The 23229-nt window shown below is 60.7% G+C and overlaps 1 protein-coding gene across 6 annotated transcripts in view; it reads right to left on the reverse strand.

Annotated features, from left to right (window-relative positions):
- Positions 1 to 335: 335 nt before the first annotated feature.
- FLT4 (fms related receptor tyrosine kinase 4) overlaps positions 336 to 23229 on the reverse strand; it is a 49230-nt gene continuing 26336 nt past the window's right edge. The window contains exons 11-31 of one of the 6 annotated variants that reach the window (XM_009450334.3): positions 23056 to 23182; positions 21855 to 21963; positions 20662 to 21024; positions 20247 to 20393; positions 20017 to 20148; positions 19738 to 19844; positions 19304 to 19439; positions 18796 to 18900; positions 18364 to 18477; positions 18105 to 18193; positions 17854 to 18004; positions 16825 to 16919; positions 16292 to 16414; positions 14302 to 14413; positions 13254 to 13353; positions 12754 to 12859; positions 10141 to 10289; positions 8715 to 8835; positions 8439 to 8498; positions 7778 to 7863; positions 336 to 2199 (exon numbers count right to left, since the gene is read on the reverse strand). In XM_009450334.3, the coding sequence (XP_009448609.1) occupies positions 2001 to 2199; positions 7778 to 7863; positions 8439 to 8498; positions 8715 to 8835; positions 10141 to 10289; positions 12754 to 12859; positions 13254 to 13353; positions 14302 to 14413; positions 16292 to 16414; positions 16825 to 16919; positions 17854 to 18004; positions 18105 to 18193; positions 18364 to 18477; positions 18796 to 18900; positions 19304 to 19439; positions 19738 to 19844; positions 20017 to 20148; positions 20247 to 20393; positions 20662 to 21024; positions 21855 to 21963; positions 23056 to 23182 (2731 nt within the window). In that variant the 3' untranslated portion in view covers positions 336 to 2000. Of the gene's footprint in view, positions 2200 to 6565; positions 7093 to 7777; positions 7864 to 8438; positions 8499 to 8714; positions 8836 to 10140; positions 10290 to 12753; positions 12860 to 13253; positions 13354 to 14301; positions 14414 to 16291; positions 16415 to 16824; positions 16920 to 17853; positions 18005 to 18104; positions 18194 to 18363; positions 18478 to 18795; positions 18901 to 19303; positions 19440 to 19737; positions 19845 to 20016; positions 20149 to 20246; positions 20394 to 20661; positions 21025 to 21854; positions 21964 to 23055; positions 23183 to 23229 lie in introns of those variants that run through there. The other 5 variants (XM_009450336.3, XM_009450335.4, XM_518160.7 and 2 more) reach the window with 5 other exon arrangements.

Genomic DNA, 23229 nt, shown 5'->3' on the forward strand with positions numbered 1-23229 from the left:
TAATTCCAGCACTTTTGGGAGGCTGAGGCCGGGAGTTCCAGCCCAGCCTGGCCAACATGGTGAAACCCCATCTCTACTAAAAATACAAAAATTAGCTGGGCGTGGTGGCAGGTGCCTGTAATCCCAGCTACTCAGGAGGCTGAGGCAGAAGAATTGCTTGAAACCGGAAGACGGAGGTTTCAGTGAGCTGAGATCGCGCCACTGAACTCCAGCCTGGGGGAAGGAGCAAAACTGTCTCAAAAAAAAAAGCTGTTCTGTATTCCCATTTAGATTTTTTACAGAAGCAAAAACAATAAAAGCAACACTCCCGTCCGCAACACACACAAAGACCGGCATCAGATTTATTATTATCTCTTGTTAAATATTTTCGATCTTTTCTCAGAACATGGTCTAGAAGGGCATAGTAGGTTTTTTCCCGGTACATGCGTGGGTGGGTAGTGAGGAGAAGGGAGCAGAGGTGCGCGCCAGGAGCCAGGCTGGTCCCCTGCAGAGAACAACCTCCAGATCCTCCCAGGGAAGCCCAACACGCCAGTCCCACGCTGGACGACGTGCAGAGGAAGGGGAAGGTCCACGGGGACGATGAAGATGACCTTATACGTGCGCTCGGCGTATCCTGGAGTAACGCGCAGTGGGGCAGGTGGGGAGGGGAGGGTCGGCCGGGCAAGCCCCTGCTCGCTGCGCGGCGCCTGTCCTGCAAGCGTCTGGTGAGTGGGTTTGGGGGGTCAGGGTGGTGGTCGGTCTCCGTGGTTCTAACGCGGGGATGTGGCTCTTTCTCCTGGTGAGATGGTTGGGCACTGTGAGCTGGGATAGGGGTCCTGAGCAGAATGCCTCCAGCCTTCAGGGGATCTCTCGGCTGCTCCTCTGGGAGGGCGGCCTTCTGACCAGCCAGGGTGCTGATGTCAGGCACAGGGCAGGAAAAGGCTGAAGGCAGGGCCCCAGAATGTCCACTGAGTGCTGGGTGGCACAGGGCAATGCCGGGTGGTCCTTTGTGCCAGCCCCGAGCCTTCCTGAGTGGATCCCACGGTGCTCATCTCTCATGAGCTGGTTCACGGCTTGGGAGGGGCCGCAGGTGGCAGATCCGGGCTCTAAAGGGAAGAACCAGACCGGCAGCTCCAGACCCAGGCTCCTCGGATTCTGGGCCAGGTGGGAGAGCAAGGGCCTTCTCCAGAGGCACTGACTGCTCTGCTGGCCTTGACCTGGGGCGGGGGTCAGAGTCATCTAGACTCAGTACAGCTGTCCCTGGGCGCCTTCCAGGCTGAATTCGGAAAGCAAATTCTTCTCAGCAGCTCTAACAGTCTGTGAAGTTCTGTTGAAAAAGACCTGCAGAATGGCTCTCAACACCCAGGCGCAGGTGTGCGGGCTGCCTCTGTGTTGCCAGCGTATAATACTGTCATACTGGTGGCCACCCCAGGGGCTAGTTAGCTGTTTGGTCAGGCCCAGAAGAGGACCCTGCAAATACCTCGTTTCTTTGAGATGGAAACACAGCCCCTCCCTTCAACTGTGCAGGGGCGGGTGAGGCCAGCCAGCCCTCGTGGGAAGAGTAGCTGTGTGCCTGAGGAGGACACGGCGTTTGGGGGACCTCTGCTCTCGTATGGCTTAACCTCCAACACTGTGTGACTCCCAGACTCACAGATTCCTCGTGGGAAAACAGGGACCAGGCCACCACCCGGTGTGATGAAAGGAGGTCACCAAAGAGACATTCCCATGGAAGTGCTGGCCCCAGGACCAGCACCTGCGGATGCTGAACTAAATGACATCTGAATCTCAGGGGGAGGGGCCGGGGCAGCTGGAGCGTGGCCCTGGCCAGTCGTGGTGACGGAATTCCGGGAGCCTTGGGCCTGGAGTCCTGCTCTTCCTAGCTGGGAAGCCTGCAGAGAGGGAAGAGGACACTCCTGTGCCACCAGAGTTCAACCAGATGAGTTCCCAGCCTGGGCCTCCAGCCCTCTGCCCGCCCTGCCGGGCCTGAACCCCCAAGTGCTGGGGGTCTTGTCCGAGGCTGCTTAGTAGCTGTTGTCTGTGAAGAAAGTCACGCGGGCCGACGGGGAGCAGTGGTCCTCCTCGCTTGGCTCCGGCAGCTCCCCATACTCGCTGTTGTAAAACACCTGGCCTCCTCGGGCCCCCCGCTCAGGCCGCCGCCTCCTCCCTTGGGAGTCAGGGTGTGCCCTGGTCACAGCCACATTCTGGCCAGGTCCTTTACAGCTGCCAAGACAGGGAAGGTGGTGTTAGTAAGAGAAGAAGGCTGGGTGGCAGGTGGTGCACACTGGTAATCCCAGTACTTGGGAGGCCTAGGCAGGCGGATGGCTTCAGGCCAGGAGTTAGAGTCCAGCCCAGGCAACATGGGGAAACCCCGTCTCTACAAAAAATACAAAAATTAGCCAGGCGTGGTGGTGCATGCCTGCGGTCCCAGCTAAGTGAAACAATTGCTTGAGGCCGGGCACGGTGGCTCAAGCCTGTAACCCCAGCACTTTGCTGGGAGACCGAGGTGGGCGGATCATGAGGTCAGGAGATCGAGACCATCCTGGCTAACATGGTGAAACCCCGTCTCTACTAAAAATACAAAAAATTAGCCGGGCGTGGTGGTGGGCGCCTGTAGTCCCAGCTACTCGGGAGGCTGAGGCAGGAGAATGGCGTGAACCTGGGAGGCGGAGCTTGCAGTGAGCTGAGATTGCGCCACTGCACTCCAGCCTGGGCGACAGAGTGAGACTCCATCTTAAAAATAAAAAAATTGCTTGAGCCCAGGAGGTGGAGGTTTCAGTGAGCCAAGATCGTGCCACTGCACTCCAGCCTGGGTGACAAAGTGAGACCCTGTCTCAAAAACAAACTAACAAACAAAAAACAAGGAGGGACTGGAGCCCTGTCAGGGTGTGATGGGAACCACCAAGGACACAGCGGAGCATGGGATGCGTTCAGACTTCAAAAAACACACACAGACTTGACTCAAACAGCAAAGCGGATCGATCTGATCCAGCACTCACTGGAGCTCTGTCCCTACCTAGCCTGGACCCGAGACTGTGAAGAATGTCCAACTTCATCCCCCAACCCAGTTCTCACTCTGTCTTGCCCATCTCAGTGAACGGCACCACCGTCCCCTCAGCCGCTCAAGCCAAGCACCCTGGGGTTCTCCTTGCTTCCTCCTTCCCCTCACTCTTCATATCCAATCCATCCAGAAGTCCTGTCCATTCTAACTCCAGGACACATCCGTGCATCTCCATTCCTGGCCCTCCTGCGGAGCCAGCTGTGTGCTTGCCGGCTCTGTGACATCCTCCCGCGGGCTGCTGTGTGCTTCCACCCTGGCCTCCTGGTGGTCCACCCTTCAGAGAGGTCCTTCAAGTTACACTATGTCATTCTCCTCCTGACACGCCCTCCAACGGCTTCCCGTCACTCCACGAAGCAAATCCAGGCCTCTCGCCTTGACCTAGGGGGTGGTTTCTGCCCCTGCCCTCCTCTCTGCCTGCCCTATCATGCACCATCCTCAAGCGCTCACTTTCTTTGCATTTTTTGAAGATGTTGACTTCTTGTTTGGTGCTTTGCATGGTGCTACTGAAAACTCTTGACTGTGAGTTTAAAATATGAGTTCTTTTACTGTTTGCATTTTCTTCCTCTGGGACTCCCAATTTTAGATATATTGGCTCTTTTCTATTCCTGTCACTTTCTGATCCTTTTGCCTCTTTTCAGTTTTGTTTTCCTCTTTTCACATCCATCCTCTGTGTCTGGCACTATCAGTCTGCTCATACATATTGTCCCTGTGGTGCCCTGGTTTTAGAAAAGATTTATCGGGTTTTTTCCCCCAAAATGGGGGCTTGCTGTGTTGCCCAGCCTGGAGTGCAGTGGCACGATCATGGCTCACTGCATCCTCGACCTTCTGGGCTCAAGCAACTCTCCCACCTCAGCCTGCTGAGTGGCTGCTACCACAGGCATGGGCCACCACACCCAGCTAATTTTTAAAATTACTATTTGTAGAGAGTGTCTCATTCTGTTGCCCAGGTTGGTCTTGAACTCCGGGCCTCAAGTGATCCTCCTGCCTCAGCCTCCCAAGGTGCTGTGATTACAGGTGAGAGCTACTGCCTGGCCGAATCTATCTTTTATTTCGATTTCTTTCCTGAATTTAGTCTGCTGTCAGTTGTATCATCACATTGTCCGTCCATTTCTATCCTGAAATTTTGAATTTCAGATTCAACAAAACAAGCCACTGCTTGTTTCCTTATATGTTTAATTCATGTTGGAGCATTTTGCTCGTTTTCCTGTTTCTTTTGAACAATTGTCTACCGGGAAGTTTTAACTCTAATGCTCTGTCTTATTCCTATAACTTTGTATGGAGGGTGCTTTTTTGGGGTTCAGGATTATTCATGTTAGGATTTCCTACACCAGAAATAGCCACTTCTCCTGTGGATGGGACTAGGGATTTTGGTGGCATCCTACATTTCTTCACTTAAAAGTGCCACCTCAAACCCATATATTTGGCATCATCTCAAGTTCCTTTGAGTGCATTCTTCCTTCTGAAGGCTCACACACGTCCCGTATCATCCTGCCACCAGGGGCCAGCTAGTCTCTTACCCAGAAGAGCTAGGCCCTCCACTGGCTGCACGCAGCCATGCTGACTGACCACAAGCCCAGTTTCCTGATCTCCTTCCACCCACAGATGCAGGTGAAAAGCCACATCTATAGGCATGGGCTCTGGCATCCTAAGTGGGTACTGAGGGGGCTGGATGATGTAACCCAGGAGTGAGGAGGTGAACCCCCATGGGGCGAGTGCCGACCAGTGGTTAACAGGAGACAGCGAAGGACTAGGCAGATAGATTCCTCCTTCTTCTCCCCACACCCCCGCAAGGCACATTCTCTCCTTGCACCTGTTTGCACAGCATTCTGTATGCCAAGCGGATGCACCCGCCAGAGACCTGTGGCACCTTTTCTTGGCTCATTGTCGACAGAGGACAAAGAACAGTGCCCTCTGCTGCCGATACAGGGTGGTGCAGTTTCTCAAATGAACAAATCCATCATGCGTCTTCTTCTGACTTCTGGATACTATCTTGCTTCCTTAGGACCCATATCTTCTGGAACTTTCTTCTTCCTCTACCACCAAGCATCCAAGGGGCTGCACTCCCTTCTGGCTCGCCGCCCTTTCAGAAGCAAGATGGCTGCCCAGTGCCTTGGGCTTGACAAGGGAGCTCTCCTAGCAGCCCCATCTCCTCCGTCACCCCTGGGTCTGTGTTGCCACATCCCCAAGGACCTGGTCACACTCTCCTCTCGTGGGACGGCCCTATCTGACTCTCCCACCGTGGTGCAGGCTCAGCCGTGCGGGTCCTGGCGTTGAGTCCCCAACTCACGTTTCCACGGAGTCTGTCTCCTAGCTGAGCCACGGGCCTGGGCTGAGCGGCCTTCTTTGATCTCAGGGAGCTGTGCTGTTTCTCGAAGGTGTGCAGAGGTTTGAATTTACGTGGGGATCATCCTCTGCGACACCTTTTACTTAATTACCTTGTTTTTTGAATGTGGAAATGCTGTTTGGTGATGAAAAATTAGCCCAAAGCTATTTCCATAAATGTGACCACCATTAATTTTCCAAAACCAGGTACTAACAGGAGTCACCTGATGAGCTGGGCGTGGTGGCTCATGCCTGTAATCCCAGCACCCTGGGAGGCTGAGGGCAGATCACTTGAGGCCAGGAGTTCAAGACCAGCCTGGCCAACGTGGCGAAACTCCGTCTGTACTAAAAAAAAAAAAAACAACAACAAAAAAACAAATTTAGCTGGGCGTGGTGGCACACGCCTATAATCCCAGCTACTCAAGAGGCTGAGGCAGGATAATCACGTGAACCCGGGAGGTGGAGGTTGCGGTGAGCCGAGATCGCACCACTGCACTCTAGCCTGGGTGACGGAGTGAGACTCTGTCTCAAAAAATAAAAATAAAAATAAAAATAAAATGAATATTTTAAGCAGACACTGAAGTCTGTTTAAATCTATACCCTTAAAAGTTTCAACGTTCAAAATGGCCAAAACTGTTTTTCCCCTGGCTGTCATGTTGGGCAAATGGAGTTCACTTTCTATCTGGGATATGTGGGTATTTCTCTGTTGCCAAAATACATCCCAGCCTGTGGGCGAAGGATCACCCAGGTGCTGAGGCAAGAGACTGAAGGCACAAACTGTTTCAGTATAATAAAGAAAACAGTGGCCGGGCGCGGTGGCTCACGCCTGTAATCCCAGCACTTTGGGAGGCCGAGGGCGGGTGGATCACGAGGTCAGGAGATCGAGACCATCCTGGCTAACACGGCGAAACCCGGTCTCTACTAAAAAAAATACAAAAAAATTAGCCGGGCGTGGTGGCGAGTGCCTGTAGTCCCAGTTACTCGGAAGGCTGAGGCAGGAGAATGGCGTGAACCCGGGAGGCGGAGCTTGCAGTGAGCCGAGATCGCACCACTGCACTCCAGCCTGGGAGACAGAGCGAGACTGTCTCAAAAAAAAAAAAATACATACATACATATATATATATATATATATATAATAAAGAAAATAGAATAAGAATAGTCATAATACAAATTAGAGAGATGATCATGGACATTATCAGTCATTAGTATAAACATGATTAATTAGCTTTTAATACTACTCTTTGATGTATTACTCATATTACCAAGGAATAACTGGCGGGCACAGGGTCAGGTGCTGAAGGGACATTGTGAGAAGTGACCTAGAAGGCAAGAGGTGAGCCCTCTGTCACGCCGGCATAAGGGCCGCTTGAGGGCTCCTTGGTCAAGCGGTAACGCCAGTGCCTGGGAAGGCACCTGTTACTCAGCAGACCATGAAAGGGCGTCTCCCTTTCCTTGGAGGAGTCAGGGAACACTGCTCCACCAGCTTCTTGTGGGAGGCTGGATGTTCTCCAGGCCTGGCCCGCAGTCATCCGGAGGCCTAACCCCTCCCTGTGGTGCTTCAATGATCACACTCCTTGTCCACTTTCATGCTCCTCCCGTACTCCTGGTTCCTCTTTGAAGTTTGCAGTAGATAGCGGTAGAAGAAATAGCGAAAGTCTTTAAGTCTTTGATCTTATAAGTGCAGAGAAGAAAATGCTGACGAATGCTGCCTTCTCTCTCTCTGCTTCAGCTACCTAAGAGGGAAGGGCCCCGTCCCATGATCATGTGACTTGCTTCACCTTATCAATCACTTGGACGACTCACCCTCCTGACCCTGCCCCCTTGTCTTGTATGCAATAAATATCAGCGCGCTCAGCCATTCGGGGCCACTACCCGTCTCCACGTCTTGATGGTAGTGGTCCCCCAGGCCCAGCTGTTTTCTCTTTATCTCTGTCTTGTGTCTTTCTTTCTTACGATCTCTTGTCTCCACACACGGGGAGAACACCCGCTAAGCCCCACAGGGCCGGACCCTACACCAGCCAGTTCAGATTACAGTATCTACCCGGCTTCTGGAGCCACTGGGTGAAGTTCTGGGGTTCTGGGGCTGGGGTGGCCTCCCCAACCTGGAGGAGAGTGTGTGCGCCCTGGGCATGGTAGGTTATCTGTGGTGTCAGAAAGACACAGCATCTGAGCTCTGTCAGATGACAGGGAGGTGTCGGGACCAGCGCCCACGTGGCCAGCATGTGACAGGGAGGGGCTCCCGCGGTGCTATAGGTCAGGAGGGGGGTCTCAGGCAGCTCACCTTGAACACGCGAAAAGGCCATAGGGAGCCACGACAGGTTTCGGGAAGAGGGCTGGGCGCACCCAGGCCCCAGCCTCCCTCCCCCAGGGGAGGGCAATGTCGATACCTGCAGTGCAGGAGGCTCACGAAGCCCTTACCTGAAGCCGCTTTCTTGTCTATGCCTGCTGTCTATCTGCTCAAACTCCTCCGAGGCCAGCACCATCCCACTGTCTGTCTGGTTGTCCTGTGTGGAGAGGACAAGCCAGGCTGTGGGTCCCGCCTGAGGCCCTCCTGCAGGGCAGCCGCCCCCAGCCAGGGAAGTGCAGCATGGCCCTGCAGCACGGCTGACCTAACACCTGTCCCTGGGAAGCTGAGCCAGAAACAAGGCGTCCATTCCATCCCAGGGTGAGGGTCACATGCCCCTGCCACGGAGGGAGACACTGAGGTCGGGGGGCTGTGTGTGGCCCGTGGACGCCTCATACTGGGGGACCTCCACGGTGGCCAAGCATATGCTCAGTGTGTGAAGAGCAGGAGCCGTGGGAGAAGCAGGGAGAGGCCTCACAACCTGGCAGCTCGTAGTTCAAAAAAACGATCCATGTGAGGCTGCCTTCCGGTTTGGGGGGCTTTGTTACCCTTCGACTGTGGCTTGGTGTGGTTTTTATTTTGAATTACACGGGAGGGAAACTGCGATCTTTTCAGAGTCCCCCAACATCTCCAAGTGGCCCTGGAGGCAGGAACCCAGGTCCCTGTGGTCTGGCCAAGGGCTCCCATGGGGCCCCTCTGCCCAGCGCTCACTGACCAGGCCCGGGACCCCCGAACCTGCCACCGAGGAGCAGCCGTCCTTCCACTGGGGTTTCTGCGCTGCTGAGGAGGGGAGGCCTCGTGTGGGGGTGACGAGGGCACAGGACAGAAAGCAGCTGTGAGTCGTGGCATCGCAGGGGGTCCCAAATGTGCCCAAGGCTCTCCCTGGACTTGCACTTTCAAAGGACAGTCGTTGGGTTCTGCCATTTGCCTTACGAGTTCCTGACGCTGCCTCCCCTGAGGCGGCCCCAGCCCTGAGCCCAGAGCACAGCCCCCACCCTTCACGTGAAGTACCACAGAGCCTTTGTAGGTCGTTGGGGTCATAGGGAATTCCTCAAATGTCTTCATCCTGGAGGAGCCACGGGTCTCAGCCCCTCTGGCCAGGCACCCGGGAAAGGACACCCAGTTGTAATACCTGTGGGGAGAAATCAGAAGGTGCTGAGGAACGCGCCGCAGCAACCCTCCTCGAACTTCTCTCCACCGTCCCTGTGCCCCCTCTTCTCCTGGAAAGGACCCCCAGCCTGGGGCAGGAGTATGGACGGGCCTGGGTCTGAGTGCTGGCAGGGGCTCCTCCGTGTGCCTGGCCTCAGATGTCTACCCAACAGCCCCAGCAGCACCCTGGGCTGTGTTTCCTCCCGAGTCCACTGCTGAGCTCTGTGATGGGAAGCGAGGGGGCATCCAGCCCCGTGTGGCATGGAGCTCCTCCCGGGGATGGGCTACCCTGGGCCAGCCAGGCAGCCCTGGGGCTGCAAGCCGCCGACTGCCCTGCCTGTACGTGGGTGCACTAAGGCACACGTTGAGGGGTTTGTGGAAGGAGCCTGGCAGAATCCAGCTAACTGTTGTTGTCCCCCAGGCCTAGCCCTGCTGTATGCTAGGGCAGAGGGACAGGACGTAGAGCCTGCATCTCAGCAACACTGCTGTGAATGTGGCCAGCACAGCCATCCTGAGTGTGAAATGCCAGGGATAAGAGAGCCTGGGCAGAGTTCCGGGAATTAGGTTACATTCTCCTCCTGCCCACGCCTCATAGTTGGAGCCCTTCCCTGCTCCCAGGGACTCTTGGGGACTCACCCCCAGACTAATCAGTGATTTAGATAATCAGAGATTCCTGGGAGGAATCCTGGCCCAAACACAGTCCACTCCACCTCTCCGGGAGAAAAAGTACCCTGGCCGGGCGCGGTGGCTCACGCCTGTAATCCCAGCACTTTGCTGGGAGGCCGAGGCGGGTGGATCAGGAGGTCAGGAGATCGAGACCATCCTGGCTAACATGGTGAAACCCTGTCTCCACTAAAAATACAAAAAATTAGGGCGTGGTGGCAGGCGCCTGTAGTCCCAGCTACTCGGGAGGCTGAGGCAGGAGAATGGCGTGAACCCGGGAGGCGGAGCTTGCGGTGAGCCAAGATCGCGCCACTGCACTCCAGCCTGGGTGACAGAGAGAGACTCCGTCTCAAAAAAAGAAAAAATAAAATAAAAAGTACCCTTGATGTTGGGGTGAGGGGACACTGGTGGGTGGACAGGACTCAAAAACAAGCACGCAGCCAGGTCACACTGCCGTGGAAGGACCCTGCAGTGGATCATTTAAAGCCACTCTGTGCTCCGAGTTCGTGCACACTGGTCTCTGACGTCGCATGATCTGCTTTCCCCCGATGACGCAGAGGGATAAAATGCACCTTGTCCACACGGCTTTCTCCCACCCCATTCCTGGACCTGCAGGACAGCTGACCTGGCGGCCAGGCTGTGGCGCTGCAGGCTTGGCGGGCTGTCCTCAGCGTCAGCCTGGGCGATGTGTAGGGCCATGGTGGACTCCTGCGAGAAGCTGCCCTCTTCTGAGCTCTGAGAGCCACGTGGGGCCGTGCAGACCTCCTCTTCCTCCTGGCGGGAACAGGAGAGGCAGCCAGGCCAGAAACACCAGCCACCGCCCTCAGCCCTCGCCCTGCCCTCAGCCCTCGCCCTGCCCTCAGCCCTCGCCCCCGCCCTCGCCCTCCCCTCAGCCCTCGCCCTGCCCTCAGCCCTCACCCCCGCACTCAGCCCTCACCCCCGCACTCACCTCTCGCCCCCACCCTCGCCCTGCCCTCAGCCCTCGCCCCCGCACTCAGCCCTCACCCCCACCCTCGCCCTCCCCTCAGCCCTCGCCCCCACCCTCGCCCTGCCCTCAGCCCTCGCCCCCGCCCTCGCCCTCCCCTCAGCCCTCGCCCCCGCCCTCAGCCCTCACCCCCGCACTCAGCCCTCACCCCCGCACTCACCTCTCGCCCCCACCCTCGCCCTGCCCTCAGCCCTCGCCCCCACCCTCGCCCTGCCCTCAGCCCTCACCCCCACCCTCGCCCTGCCCTCAGCCCTCGCCCTGCCCTCAGCCCTCGCCCTGCCCTCAGCCCTCGCCCCCGCACTCAGCCCTCGCCCCCACCCTCAGCCCTCGCCCCCACCCTCAGCCCTCACCCCCACCCTCGCCCTCCCCTCAGCCCTCGCCCCCACCCTCGCCCTGCCCTCAGCCCTCGCCCCCACCCTCGCCCTGCCCTCAGCCCTCGCCCCCACCCTCGCCCTGCCCTCAGCCCTCGCCCTGCCCTCAGCCCTCGCCCTGCCCTCAGCCCTCGCCCTGCCCTCAGCCCTCGCCCCCGCACTCAGCCCTCGCCCCCGCACTCAGCCCTCGCCCCCGCCCTCAGCCCTCGCCCCCGCCCTCAGCCCTCGCCCCCGCCCTCAGCCCTCGCCCCCGCACTCAGCCCCCGCCCCCGCACTCAGCCCCACCCTCAGCCCTCGCCCCCGCACTCAGCCCTCGCCCCCGCACTCAGCCCTCACCCCCACCCTCAGCCCTCACCCCCACCCTCGCCCTCCCCTCAGCCCTCGCCCCCACCCTCGCCCCCGCCCTCAGCCCTCGCCCCCACCCTCGCCCTGCCCTCAGCCCTCGCCCCCACCCTCAGCCCTCGCCCCCGCCCTCAGCCCTCGCCCCCGCCCTCAGCCCTCGCCCCCGCCCTCAGCCCTCGCCCTCCCCTCAGCCCTCGCCCCCACCCTCAGCCCTCGCCCCCACCCTCAGCCCTCGCCCCCACCCTCGCCCTCCCCTCAGCCCTCGCCCCCACCCTCGCCCTGCCCTCAGCCCTCGCCCCCACCCTCGCCCTGCCCTCAGCCCTCGCCCCCGCACTCAGCCCTCGCCCCCGCCCTCAGCCCTCGCCCCCGCCCTCAGCCCTCGCCCCCGCACTCAGCCCTCGCCCCCGCCCTCAGCCCTCGCCCCCGCCCTCACCTCTCGCCCCCGCCCTCGCCCTGCCCTCAGCCCTCGCCCTGCCCTCAGCCCTCGCCCCCGCACTCAGCCCTCGCCCCCGCACTCAGCCCTCGCCCCCACCCTCGCCCTCCCCTCAGCCCTCACCCCCGCACTCAGCCCTCGCCCCCGCACTCAGCCCTCGCCCCCGCACTCAGCCCCACCCTCAGCCCTCGCCCCCGCACTCAGCCCTCACCCCCGCCCTCAGCCCTCACCCCCACCCTCAGCCCTCGCTCTGCCCTCGGGACTGCTTGGGCTCCTGACCCCTGAGACAGGGCCCTAACAGACCATGCGGGCACGTGAGTGCTCCACGGAGGAAACGAGCTCATGCCAGAAACCAGCACATCTCAGCCATCAAGACAGATAAGGGGTCAAGGTAGCAGAATGCTGGCTGTGCCAGCCTCGCTAAGTTCTCCCAACAGCCCTTCCAGGTACATTTATGGATGAGGCAGGTGGGGCAGGCTGGGGCTCAGCCAGATCATCCCTCCTCCAGTCCCTAGCTGAGCCGGCAGCTTCAGGAACTGGGGCCAGCACTCCCTACCTTCTTCTTTGGATGGAACTAGACCCACAGCACCCATCCCAGTCCCTAAGGCCTGGGCAACAGGCCACCCCCTGCTCCTTGCTCCAGGCCCCACCTTGAGCTGGGTCACGAGCTCCTCCATCCCCCACCCTGGAGGAGCACCACGTGGGGAGGGAGAGATGTCAGCACACACAGGTCAAGGGTCCGTGTGTTCAGTGGAGTGGGGGACAGAACTGGCACCAGGTGAAGGAATGCATCATGACGATGCCAGGGAGATGGGGCTGCCTCGCAGGCCGGCGGGGACCAGCCTAGGATTCCCCTCGGGCAGGGACAGGCTCTGACTATCCACACAGCACCTGGAGCAGGCAGTGTAGCTGTGCAGCGGGTGTGTGCTCAACAGAAAGATGCAAGGGTGTGGGGACGAGGTGTGGGTGGGGGCCCAGGACCCCACCACCCTAGCCTAGCAGCTGAGAGGTGGGCAGAGCCTAGATGGGCTTGGAGGGGCAGCTGGGGCCAGGGACCCAGGGCAGGGGCCAAAGGCCATAGTAGAACAGGGTGGGGAAGGGGCTCACTTGCAGGCCCCTGCCCTGGAGCAGGTCCCCCAGGATCTCCACCAGCTCCGAGAATGCAGGTCTCGCCTTGGGGTCTCCGGACCAGCAGTTCAGCATGACGCGGCGTCTGCAGGATCACGTGGGCTGCTGGACTGCATGCACCCCACCCCCGCCCCAGGACCTTCAGTGCCCCAGCCTTCCTGGGCCCTCTCACCCACTCTGCCCTTGACATGTCTCCCACTCTTGTCCAGCTACCCTCATTCCTCCTTCAAATGTTAGCCCAGCGTCCCCTCCTGGTGATGCTTTCCCTGAACACTTGGCTCTGTTCCGACAGCGCCCAGCCTTCCCTCCTGGTGTCCTCCTGGTGCAGCTGTGCTACAGACTACCCGTGTGTCTTGAGGGTGGTGCCCAGGCCTGTCCTACTGGCCCTGGCTTCCCTGATGCCACCTTCTCATGGACACAACCCCCACGCCCCCGATGCTTGCTGTCCCCAAAACCTGCAGGGCCATGGGGAGGCTCACATGGCGGGAGTGGCCAGCTCCGGGGCCCTCATCCTCGTGCCGTCTCTCAGTCGCTGGCAGAACTCCTCATTGATCTGCACCCCAGGGTACGGGGAGGCCCCTGACAACAGGAAGGGGAGGTGGGTGGGGAGCAAGCCTCCTGCGGCTCAGCCCAGCCCCCCAAGTCACCCCGTCCTGTCCCTTCCCCCCCAAGTCACCCCATCCTGTCGCTTCCCCCATCCGTGGTGGGGTGGAGATGGCTCACCCGACTGTGCTCTACCTGGGACCTGTGAGCAAGTCGCTGCCCTCCCCAGCTCTAGTTCATTTGGTTAAAAGAGGACTGTGCCGCCTGCTTGCTAGGGGTGCCAAGAGCATCCACCCACTGGCGACACGGTAGACATCATGGTTACCGGATCATCAGCGGCGGGGGAGCCGCCTGCAGGCAGTTTCAACAAAGCCTCTCTTGCCTCTCGCTGCTTCTCCTGCTGCTCCCCCCAACCCCTGCTGCTCCCCCCAACCCCTGCTGCTCCTCCCAACCCCTGCTGTTCCCCATCCTGGACTGCTGAACTCCCTCCTTGGGCCCCTCTGGCTTACCCAAGCTCCCACGCCTCCTACACTCTTCCTGCTCCTTTAGTTTCCGCAGTAGCGTGGATCAGTTGCCACTTGGTGACATTTTAACTTTTTCAAGTTCACTGCCCTACCCTGGCCTGGAGACTTCCTCATGCTCACAGCGGGGCCTGAGTTCCCACATGGAGCTCTTGGAGTAGGCACGTCCGCTGACTGGGCTCTGAGCTCCCTCTGGGGCTGCCATGTGAAGAGGCTCAGTCGTGGCTCAGGCTTCAATGTGCACCCCACAGAGGGTGGCCCACGTTGGAGGCAAAGTCCTCTCGGAGGCTGGGACAGGCTGGGGAGAGGTGGGGGGCCCTTGGTGGCCCACAAACCACCTGCTTCAGAACGACCTGGCACACACCTCCAGGTGCCCAGTCCCTTACTCCAGCAGGGCCGGTCATGTAACCTGCCGCCAGTGACCTCGCCTCCTCTCCCCACCGGCACCCCATCCTGCACTCACCCAGAGAGAAGATCTCCCAGAGAAGCACCCCAAAGGACCACACGTCACTCTGCGTGGTGTACACCTTGTCGAAGATGCTTTCAGGGGCCATCCACTTCAGGGGCAGCCGGGCCTGGGGAGACGGAGGGAAGCGTGTCCCGCGGTGGATGGGGAGACGGAGGGAAGCGTGTCCCGCGGTGGATGGGGAGACGGAGGGAAGCGTGTCCCGTGGTGGATGGGAAGAGAGAGCTGAGGCCAGGTGCTCTGGCACCCCCTAACAGGGTCCTCTGCCTGGGTTGAAGGTATCTCCCTGCTGCTGTTCTCCTGGGTCTGTCTGGGCCCCTCTCCCTCCCAGCTCTCAGGGGAGGGGTATCGGGGGAGACTGCACACCTTCCTCCAGCCCTAGACCTCCAGCGCAGCCTCCTGATGAAACGCACCCCTGCACACTCTCACCATCTCCCCTGACAAGCACGCTCTGTCCACTCACTGTCCCCACCTTGGAAACCAGGCCATCACTCCTGACGCCCTCCTCCTGGGCTCCTGAGGCATCTCCGCCACCGGCTGTCTCTCTCCCTCTCATGGTGTCTACCTGGGAGCCCTGAGGGCCAGGGCCCTTCTGGACTGGCCTCTACCTCCACCCCAGCACCCCCACTCCCCTCTCTTCCCAGCTTATGGCATAAGGGAGGTTTTTGTAACTGCAGACAACCTGACACTTCCCTCCAACCAGCGGCCATGCTGGGCTGGATGGCTCATCAAGACCAGGCCCTGGGCCCATCCTGCTCCTCCCCCTCTGACACCCTTTCTCCCCCAGGCGCGGAACCCTGACCCGCCTTGGAGGCTCATCCAGGCACCTGCTGCCCTGCCTGAGCTCCATTCACAAGACACTTCGCCTCCTGAGTTCCACATACTGCGCCAAGCTGGTCCATCTCCAGGACAGACGCCACAGAATGCTTTGCACGCTCAGGCTCCATAGGGCAGGCCCTGGGAGTCAGGACCCACCTCACGGAGCAAGGCGCGGGGCAAAGACAAGCTCCAATCGGAACAAGCTCCAATCGGAGCACTGGGCCCGCCGGTCACCTCCCTTCTCCACTTCCTTTCGGAGCACTGGGCCCGCCCGTCACCTCCCTTCTCCACTTCCTTTCGGAGCACTGGGGCCGCCCGTCACCTCCCTTCTCCACTTCCTTTCGGAGCACTGGGGACCCGCCCGTCACCTCCCTTCTCCACTTCCTTTCGGAGCACTGGGGCCGCCCGTCACCTCCCTTCTCCACTTCCTTTCGGAGCACTGGGGACCCGCCCGTCACCTCCCTTCTCCACTTCCTTTCGGAGCACTGGGCCCGCCCGTCACCTCCCTTCTCCACTTCCTTTCGGAGCACTGGGGCCGCCCGTCACCTCCCTTCTCCACTTCCTTTCGGAGCACTGGGGACCCGCCCGTCACCTCCCTTCTCCACTTCCTTTCGGAGCATTGGGGCCGCCCGTCACCTCCCTTCTCCACTTCCTTTCGGAGCACTGGGGACCCGCCCGTCACCTCCCTTCTCCACTTCCTTTCGGAGCACTGGGCCCGCCCGTCACCTCCCTTCTCCACTTCCTTTCGGAGCACTGGGGCCGCCCGTCACCTCCCTTCTCCACTTCCTTTCGGAGCACTGGGGCCCCGCCGGTCACCTCCCTTCTCCACTTCCTTTCGGAGCACTGGGCCCGCCCGTCACCTCCCTTCTCCACTTCCTTTCGGAGCACTGGGCCTGCCGGTCACCTCCCTTCTCCACTTCCTTTCGGAGCACTGGGCCTGCCGGTCACCTCCCTTCTCCACTTCCTTGCCCCAAGATGCCTAAGGTGGGGGGTGGTCACTAGGGTCCCCTGGGGGCAGGAAGTCCACCAGCAGCTGGGCACATGGCTGGCCAACCAAGGAGCTCACCTCACCCTGTGCCAGCCCTCCCTCTCCTGGACAGGCAGTCTGTGGTCCAACCCCTTCACCTGTTCCGCCCCACGTTCCCTCTCCTCAATGGCCTGCACTCACACTGCCCTTGCGGACGTAGTCAGGGTCTTTGTAGATGTCCCGGGCAAGGCCAAAGTCACAGATCTTCACCACGTCGCTTTCCGACAGCAGAATGTTCCGAGCAGCCAGGTCTCTGTGGATGCACTGGGGTGCGGGGAGGCGGCAGGGGGGCTGTCAGTGCAGGCCCCTGGGGTAATACCCACACCCGAAACTCCAGGGTGCCCAAGCAGTGGGGACCATGGGGATGCCCTGCCTGAACTGTGCTCCTTTGGGGAAGGATTTCCATCCATCTCCAGGACTCATCATGGAGAGAGCCTGTGGAATTGTGGGGACAGCAGAGAAAGTTGTGGAGTCAAACAGACTCTGCTGCTGACCAGCCAAGAGACCTTGGGAGGTCAACTCCATGCTTTGGGCAGAGTTTCCTCCTCTGCAAAGTGGGAGAGACACTGATGGACCACAGGGCCATTGCAGGGTGAGGCCAGTACCAAGCACTTCTTGGCGACTGGTGGGGATGCACCCTTTTCCCGTCTGAAGGGCCTTCGGGGGAAGCTCACCTTTCGGGAAGCCAGGAACTCCATCCCTCTGGCCACCTGGAAGCTGTAGCAGACAAGATCTTCCATGGTCAGCGGGCTCAGCCACAGGTCCTCAGCTACACAGTGGAGCCAGGTGGGCTCAGGAGGCGCCTCCTCCGCGGCCTCCATCTACCCAGCCCCAGGGAACAGCTAACAAGCATGTCAGCCCCTCTCCTGCCCCTCAGCCTCTGGGACACCCACATCCTACTCCAGAGCACCCTCTCCTGCCCCTCAGCCTCTGGGACACCCACATCCTACTCCAGAGCACCCTCTCCTGGCCCTCAGCCTCTAGGACACCCACGTCCTACTCCCAGAGCACCCTCTCCTGCCCCTCAGCCTCTGGGACACCCACATCCTACTCCAGAGCACCCTCTCCTGCCCCTCAGCCTCTGGGACACCCACGTCCTACTCCCAGAGCACCCTCTCCTGCCCCTCAGCCTCTGGGACACCCACATCCTATTCCAGAGCACCCTCTCCTGCCCCTCAGCCTCTGGGACACCCACGTCCTACTCCCAGAGCACCCTCTCCTGCCCCTGAGCCTCTGGGACACCCACATCCTACTCCCAGAGCACCCTCTCCTGCCCCTGAGCCTCTGGGACACCCACATCCTACTCCAGAGCACCCTCTCCTGCCCCTCAGCCTCTGGGACACCCACATCCTACTCCAGAGCACCCTCTCCTGCCCCTCAGCCTCTGGGACACCCACGTCCTACTCCCAGAGCAGTAAATACTGTTGCTCTGTGGGGGCCGGGCACCTGCTGCTTGGCCCTCGACTGCCTGCCTTGTCTGCAGGGCAATTTCCTACTCAGCCTCTGATGACCCAATCAATCGTAAAACATCTGTGTGAAAATTGTCCCCGAGGTGTCTTCCCTTCCTAAGGCAGAGCCCATTCCACACTCTCCCATGAAAGGCCCCGCTGAGGACCCCAGGCTGGGTTACCCTAGGGTGCCTGATCATGGGATATAACCGGGCCCGTCAGGCACTAGGAAAAGGGAAGAGGCCAGGCTCTCACCTTCCTGGTCTGGAGAAGCCCGCCTCGCTCCGCCCTCGTTCTTCGAGAACCGTGCGAAGAGGACCCTGTCGCTGCTCCCTGGCCTCCTCCGATCCAGCCTGGCGAGCTCCACCATGGCGCGGAAGCGTCCGCGCTGCTCGGGAGACTTCTCCTGCGGATGCACGAAGCTGGCTCGAGGGCGCCCGGTCGTCCGCCGCAGAGGCGCCTCCATTCCCCGGCCGCCCGCCGCGCCCCGCAGGCCGCGCACTCACTGCATAGGGGCTGAAGGTGTCCCGCTTGGCGCGCAGGAAGTTGGAGAGGTTGCCGTACTTGCAGTACTCCACGATCACCATGAGGGGGCCTGCGGCGGGACCGGGCAGCGGCCGTGCGTTCGGAACCCGGGACGCGCTGCGGGCGCGCTCCGCGTTTGCACCCGCGCCCCCCGGGGGCCCCCCGGCCCTGCAGCCCCTCCCGCCCGCGGCGCCCTGCGCCCGGGGTCTCGCCGTCCCAGCGGGCCGCCCCGCTCCGTACCCTTCGGCTTGGTGCACGCCCCGAGGAGGTTGACCACGTTGAGGTGGTTACCGATGTGAATTAGGATCTTGAGCTCCGACATCAGCGCGCGGTGCTCGCTGGCTGTGGCGCCCTCTGGAGGGGACACGGGGCTCACATCGGCCCCAATCCTGGCAGGTCCCCCTTCCCCGCCACTGGCCGCTTAGCTAAGGCACAGCCAGCGCTTTTGGGAGGGGGAGGGTTACTAAGGGTCCCCAGGACATCCTGCTGGCCCCACTGAGGCAGGGGGTTCCGGTGGTACCTTGCCTCTGACTCCCGCAGCCTCCCTGTAGAACCTTGGATGAGACTGGCTTCCAGCCTCAGTTTCCCTTCCCGAGTTGCCGTCCCACCGGCCCACCCAGAGCTGCTGCTCCTCACCAGCTAGGCTGCCCCTTCTGCCCGCTGACCCCACACCTTTCAGCATTTTCACGGCCACGGTGTCACAGCTGCTGCCCTTGTTGATGCCGAAAGCGGAGGCTTCCACCACCTTCCCGAAGGCGCCGTAGCCGAGCACTCTCCCTGTCGGGGCAGGGGGCCAGTTGCAGGTGAGCTGTACGGGGTGAGGGTGGAGACAAGGGGGCAGCGGGGGAGCCCCGTGCCGAGGTCCAGGAGGACAGGCCTGGCAGCAGGAGGAGCGTGGGGAGCCACAGCGGGAAGACAGGGAGAGGTGGACAGGAAGCCGCGCATCCTCCCGGGCAGGTGTGACAGATACACCCTGCTCAGGGTGGCAGCAGGTGACCTCAGGGAGCCTGGGAACTGGGGACCCTGGCTAAGGTTCTAGGTACCCACGCCCACAGGGACAGGTCAGGCCAGGCGGACCTTCCTGGTGCAAGTTTTGAAAATGGAGGGATTCAGGCACTCCAGCCTGCAGCAGGTGGGTCGGGCAGGAGGTGTGGGTTGGGCAGGCTGGTGCTGGCCTCACCCAGGTGCAGCCGCTCTCGGGGGAATTCCCACTGGCTGGCATCGTAGGACAGGTATTCGCATTGCTCCTCCAGAGGCACCTCCCCGGGGTCCATGATGATGGACAGGTAGCCCGTCTTGATGTCTGCGTGGGCCGGCTGCGGGGAGGGGACAGGGAGGAGTGGGGCAGCTCACTGATTTGGCCATACCACTGTGGCTTGGGCAGAACTTTGCCCAGGACAGATGGCACTTCCTGCGGGGCTCTCAGTCAAGGAGGGGACAGAAAAAAAGACAGACAACCTCTGCGGGGTTGGAGCCCAGCGTGAAGGCCAGGGAGGCTTCCCAGGAAACAAGGCTGCCAGGTGAACTAGGGCGGGCACCTTATTCTTTATCTTAAGGGCGGCCAGGGTGGGGAAGGCCTGAGAGACTCCATCAGGAGCGGGGAGGGACACTCACCCTCCTCATGTTACAGAAGATGAGGAGGAGGAGGACCCAGAAGAAGACAGCGATGACGCCGGTACCGACAAGGATCACGATCTCCATGCTGCCCTTATCCTCGGAGCCTGCGTGGGCAGAAAGGGGCCGGCGTGTGTGTGTGTGTGTGTGTGTGTGTGTGGAAGAGCGTGCACCTGCAGGCAGCACCCCTTCTGGTGGGCACGACTTGCCCAAGGTGGCCACAAGAAAGCGTTAATTGGGGACGGGAAGGGAGTTGAGGGGTGCAGGCTGAGGCCAGACCTTCCACGGCCACGCTGGCGGAGGAGTTGACGCAGCCCTTGGCGTTGCACACGCTGCACAGATAGCGTCCCGCATCCTCCTCGCGCACGCGCTGGATGCTCAGCTTCTGGTTGGAGTCCGCCAAGTCGACTCCTGCAGGGGGTGGGGTGGAGGTGCGGGTCCACCTGGGTGTGGGATCGTTGGCCTCGCGGGCCTCCGGACCTGCCCTTCGCCAGGGCCACCCTCCCTACCCGACTTTTCCTCCAGCAGCCTCTCGTCTTTGTACCACACGATGCTGGGCGCGTGCGCTCCGGCCACCAAGCACTGCATCTCCAGCGAGTCGCTCACGTTCACCAGGAGGTCGGTCAAGTTCTGCGTGAGCCGAGGGGCTTCCAGGGCTGGGGGCAGGGGTCGAGAGGGAGCTAAGTGGAGCTGCACTTAGCAGGAGGACCCTCTTTGGGCTGGGAGCAGAGGTAGAAAAGGATCCGTGGAAGCTGGACTTAGGGGTTGTGCGCCGGGCAGGGGGCGGCGGATAGTCAGGAGGGGGCGCTCCTGCAGGCCAGGGCTGTGAATAGACCTCCCAGGGGCGAGCCACGCCGGGGCAAAGGCAGAGGCAGCTACTGCTAGAAGAGAGCGCGTCCCCGCCCTCCCCGCGGCCAGCCTCACCCTGCACCGACAGGTACTTCTTGTGGCAGTGCTTGTCATGGCTGCGCCGGTCTTGCACTTCGCACACATAGTGGCCCTCGTGCTCGGGCGCGACGCGGGGGATACTCAGGCTGAGCGTGGCGTGGCGCGCCCCAGGTGCCACCTCCTCCAGGCTGGCGGCCAGAGGGGTGGCGAACAGATGCACGTTCTTGCAGTCGAGCAGAAGCGGGTTCCCGTGCGCATCGTGCAGCGTGGACAGGTTGAGGCGGTACCAGCGCAGATGCTCGTACTTGTAGCTGTCGGCTTGGCAGCTCAGGAGGACGGGCTGGCCCTCTAGTAGCTCCTCGGATGGCTTGGATTCGATGGTGAAGCCGTCGGGGATGGCTGTGGAGGGAGGAAGAAGCCCTGTGGTACTGCCCTGGGAGTTTGCTCCCCCATCCACCTGCCGCCCCGGGGTCTCCTCCTGCCTCCCTCCCTCCCTCCCTCTCTCCTGGAGGGGCCCCAGGTGGACTGCTTGCCCCCCACCCCACCAAAAGCCCAGGTCATCAGGAGTTCCTTGTCACCCTCAGTGGGACTTGAGTCCTCATTCTCTCTTGAAGCTTGCCATGCCCCACCCCATGCTCAGCCTGAAATAATGTGTTCCCTGGCTTTTCCCAGTGCCGTGCACCCACTTCCTCTTGTCTCTCTGGTCACTTCTGGTCAGGTTCCTGTAGCCCCCCAGCCCCCAAGTGTTCTTTTGGGCTCCATCTCTCTGCTGGTGCGCTGATCTACATCTCTCTGCTGGTGCCCTGATCTACATTCTGGGACCCAGTGACGTCTGCTCCTGGGCTCAGCTCTCCTGAGGTCACTACCACATTTGAAAATCTGAGTAAACCACAGAGCTTCTCCCCAGAGCAAAATTCACATGAGTCACAAGGTCTCAGGGCTTGGGAAGGGGAGGGTGGGAGTGGGTATAGCTAGGAAGAGCTGCAGTGAGCCAAGGGCATCCTTGAGGGAGGAGCCCCAGGGTTGGGGACAGAGGATGCCATTCCATCCCAGTGCGCCAGCACCCAGGCCCTATGCTGGTGACCCTTAAATCTATTTTTCCTGTCTACAACCGGTAGGCCTTGGCTCTCTCTCCTGGGTGTCCCAAAGACCCCAGAAACTCAATGAGCCCAAACCTGCCCCCTCCTGACCCTGTACCCAGGCCTGCCCGTCCTGGTCTGGTCACTCACTGGTCACATAGAAGTAGATGAGCCGCTCATCCTGGCCCACCTTGTTGGAGACGACACACTTGTACATGGCGGACACGTTGGCATTCTGGATCACGAGCTTGCTCACAGTCTGGGAGAGCACAGGCACAAGGATCCATTTCCTGCCCAAGTTCTCCCAACCTGGGCCCTGTCTTTCTGCAAGGAGGTCGCTGTGCCCCACCCCCAATCATGGGGGAAACTGAGGCTTTGGGCTGGAGAAGACCAAAACTCACAGGACCAGGGATAGTGAGGCAGAGGAGAGAAGGCCCCTGGGCAGCAGAGAGAGGTAGCTGCCCAGAAAAGTCAAGGGACAGTGTATGGACTGCTGGCCTAGGCTGCAGTGACGTCAGAGGGCAGACTTTGACAGGACCAGAGAGACCTCTGGCCGCGGCTGTGTTGAGGGGGCACCAGCGTCAGTGCAAGCCAGGGTGAGAATTCAGCCTGGGTCACAGCAAAGGCCAGTCACTTCTGGATGGGGTCAGGCCCAATCCAGTCGCTGCTTGCTGAGATCCTCGTGAGATGGCCTCCTCAGCCCAGCACTATCCTCAGCAGCAATCCCGAGGCCCAGGGTTATTGAGAGGGGTGGGGATGGCTCCCAGAAGGACTGAGGCCTCAGGGAGTAGGAAGCCTGAGACACAGGGGAGGAGAGAGGGCCACAGGCCCTGCCTACCATCCAAAGACCCCCACCCCCACCCCACCCCCAGCTGGGCACTTCCTGTCCAGGACTGGAACAGGAAGAGGCTCTGGAGGTGTGTAGGAAAACAGGAAGTGACTGGAGGAAGTAGGTGCCTTTGTTCAGTACCCCCTTCTCGGCGTTGCCCCCAGGCTGCGCCAGCGGCTCAGCAGCCCTCTGTGCAGACCTGGTCAGCCTCCAGCCCTGTCCCCTCCTGGTCCTGGGGCCTGTGGGCCTCAGGGGCTCATGGCCTGGCCAGGTGGCCTTGCATGTCAGCTTCCTTGTCTGGGAAGCCGCCAGAGGTCCGCCCTCCATCACAAAGCCAGAGACTGGCCCTCTGACCTTTCTGCAGGCAGGGTGGCCGAGACCTACAGACTGCAGGAAGGTCACCCGCTCTCGGCTGCTCTGCCCAGCACTCTGGAAGCCAGGTGGAAACCACATGGCAGTAGTGGCCTCTCTCTCCTCCCTTCTCCTTCTCCCTGGGCGCTCAGCGGCACGGCTGGCCTGTACCTTATTCTTTCCCTCCACAAACTCGGTCCAGGTGTCCAGGCTCTCGATGGGGTTCACGGCATCCTGCGTGGTCACCGCCCTCCAGTCACGGCACTGTGGCATGAGGTCTTGCTGCTGCCGCCGCCGGCTGCCAGGACCAGAAGAGGCAAGGGCAGGTCAGGGATACAGGCAGGA

This window comes from Pan troglodytes, chromosome 4 (genome assembly GCF_028858775.2).
Source record: "Pan troglodytes isolate AG18354 chromosome 4, NHGRI_mPanTro3-v2.0_pri, whole genome shotgun sequence".
In the NCBI taxonomy this organism is placed as follows: domain Eukaryota; kingdom Metazoa; phylum Chordata; class Mammalia; order Primates; family Hominidae; genus Pan; species Pan troglodytes.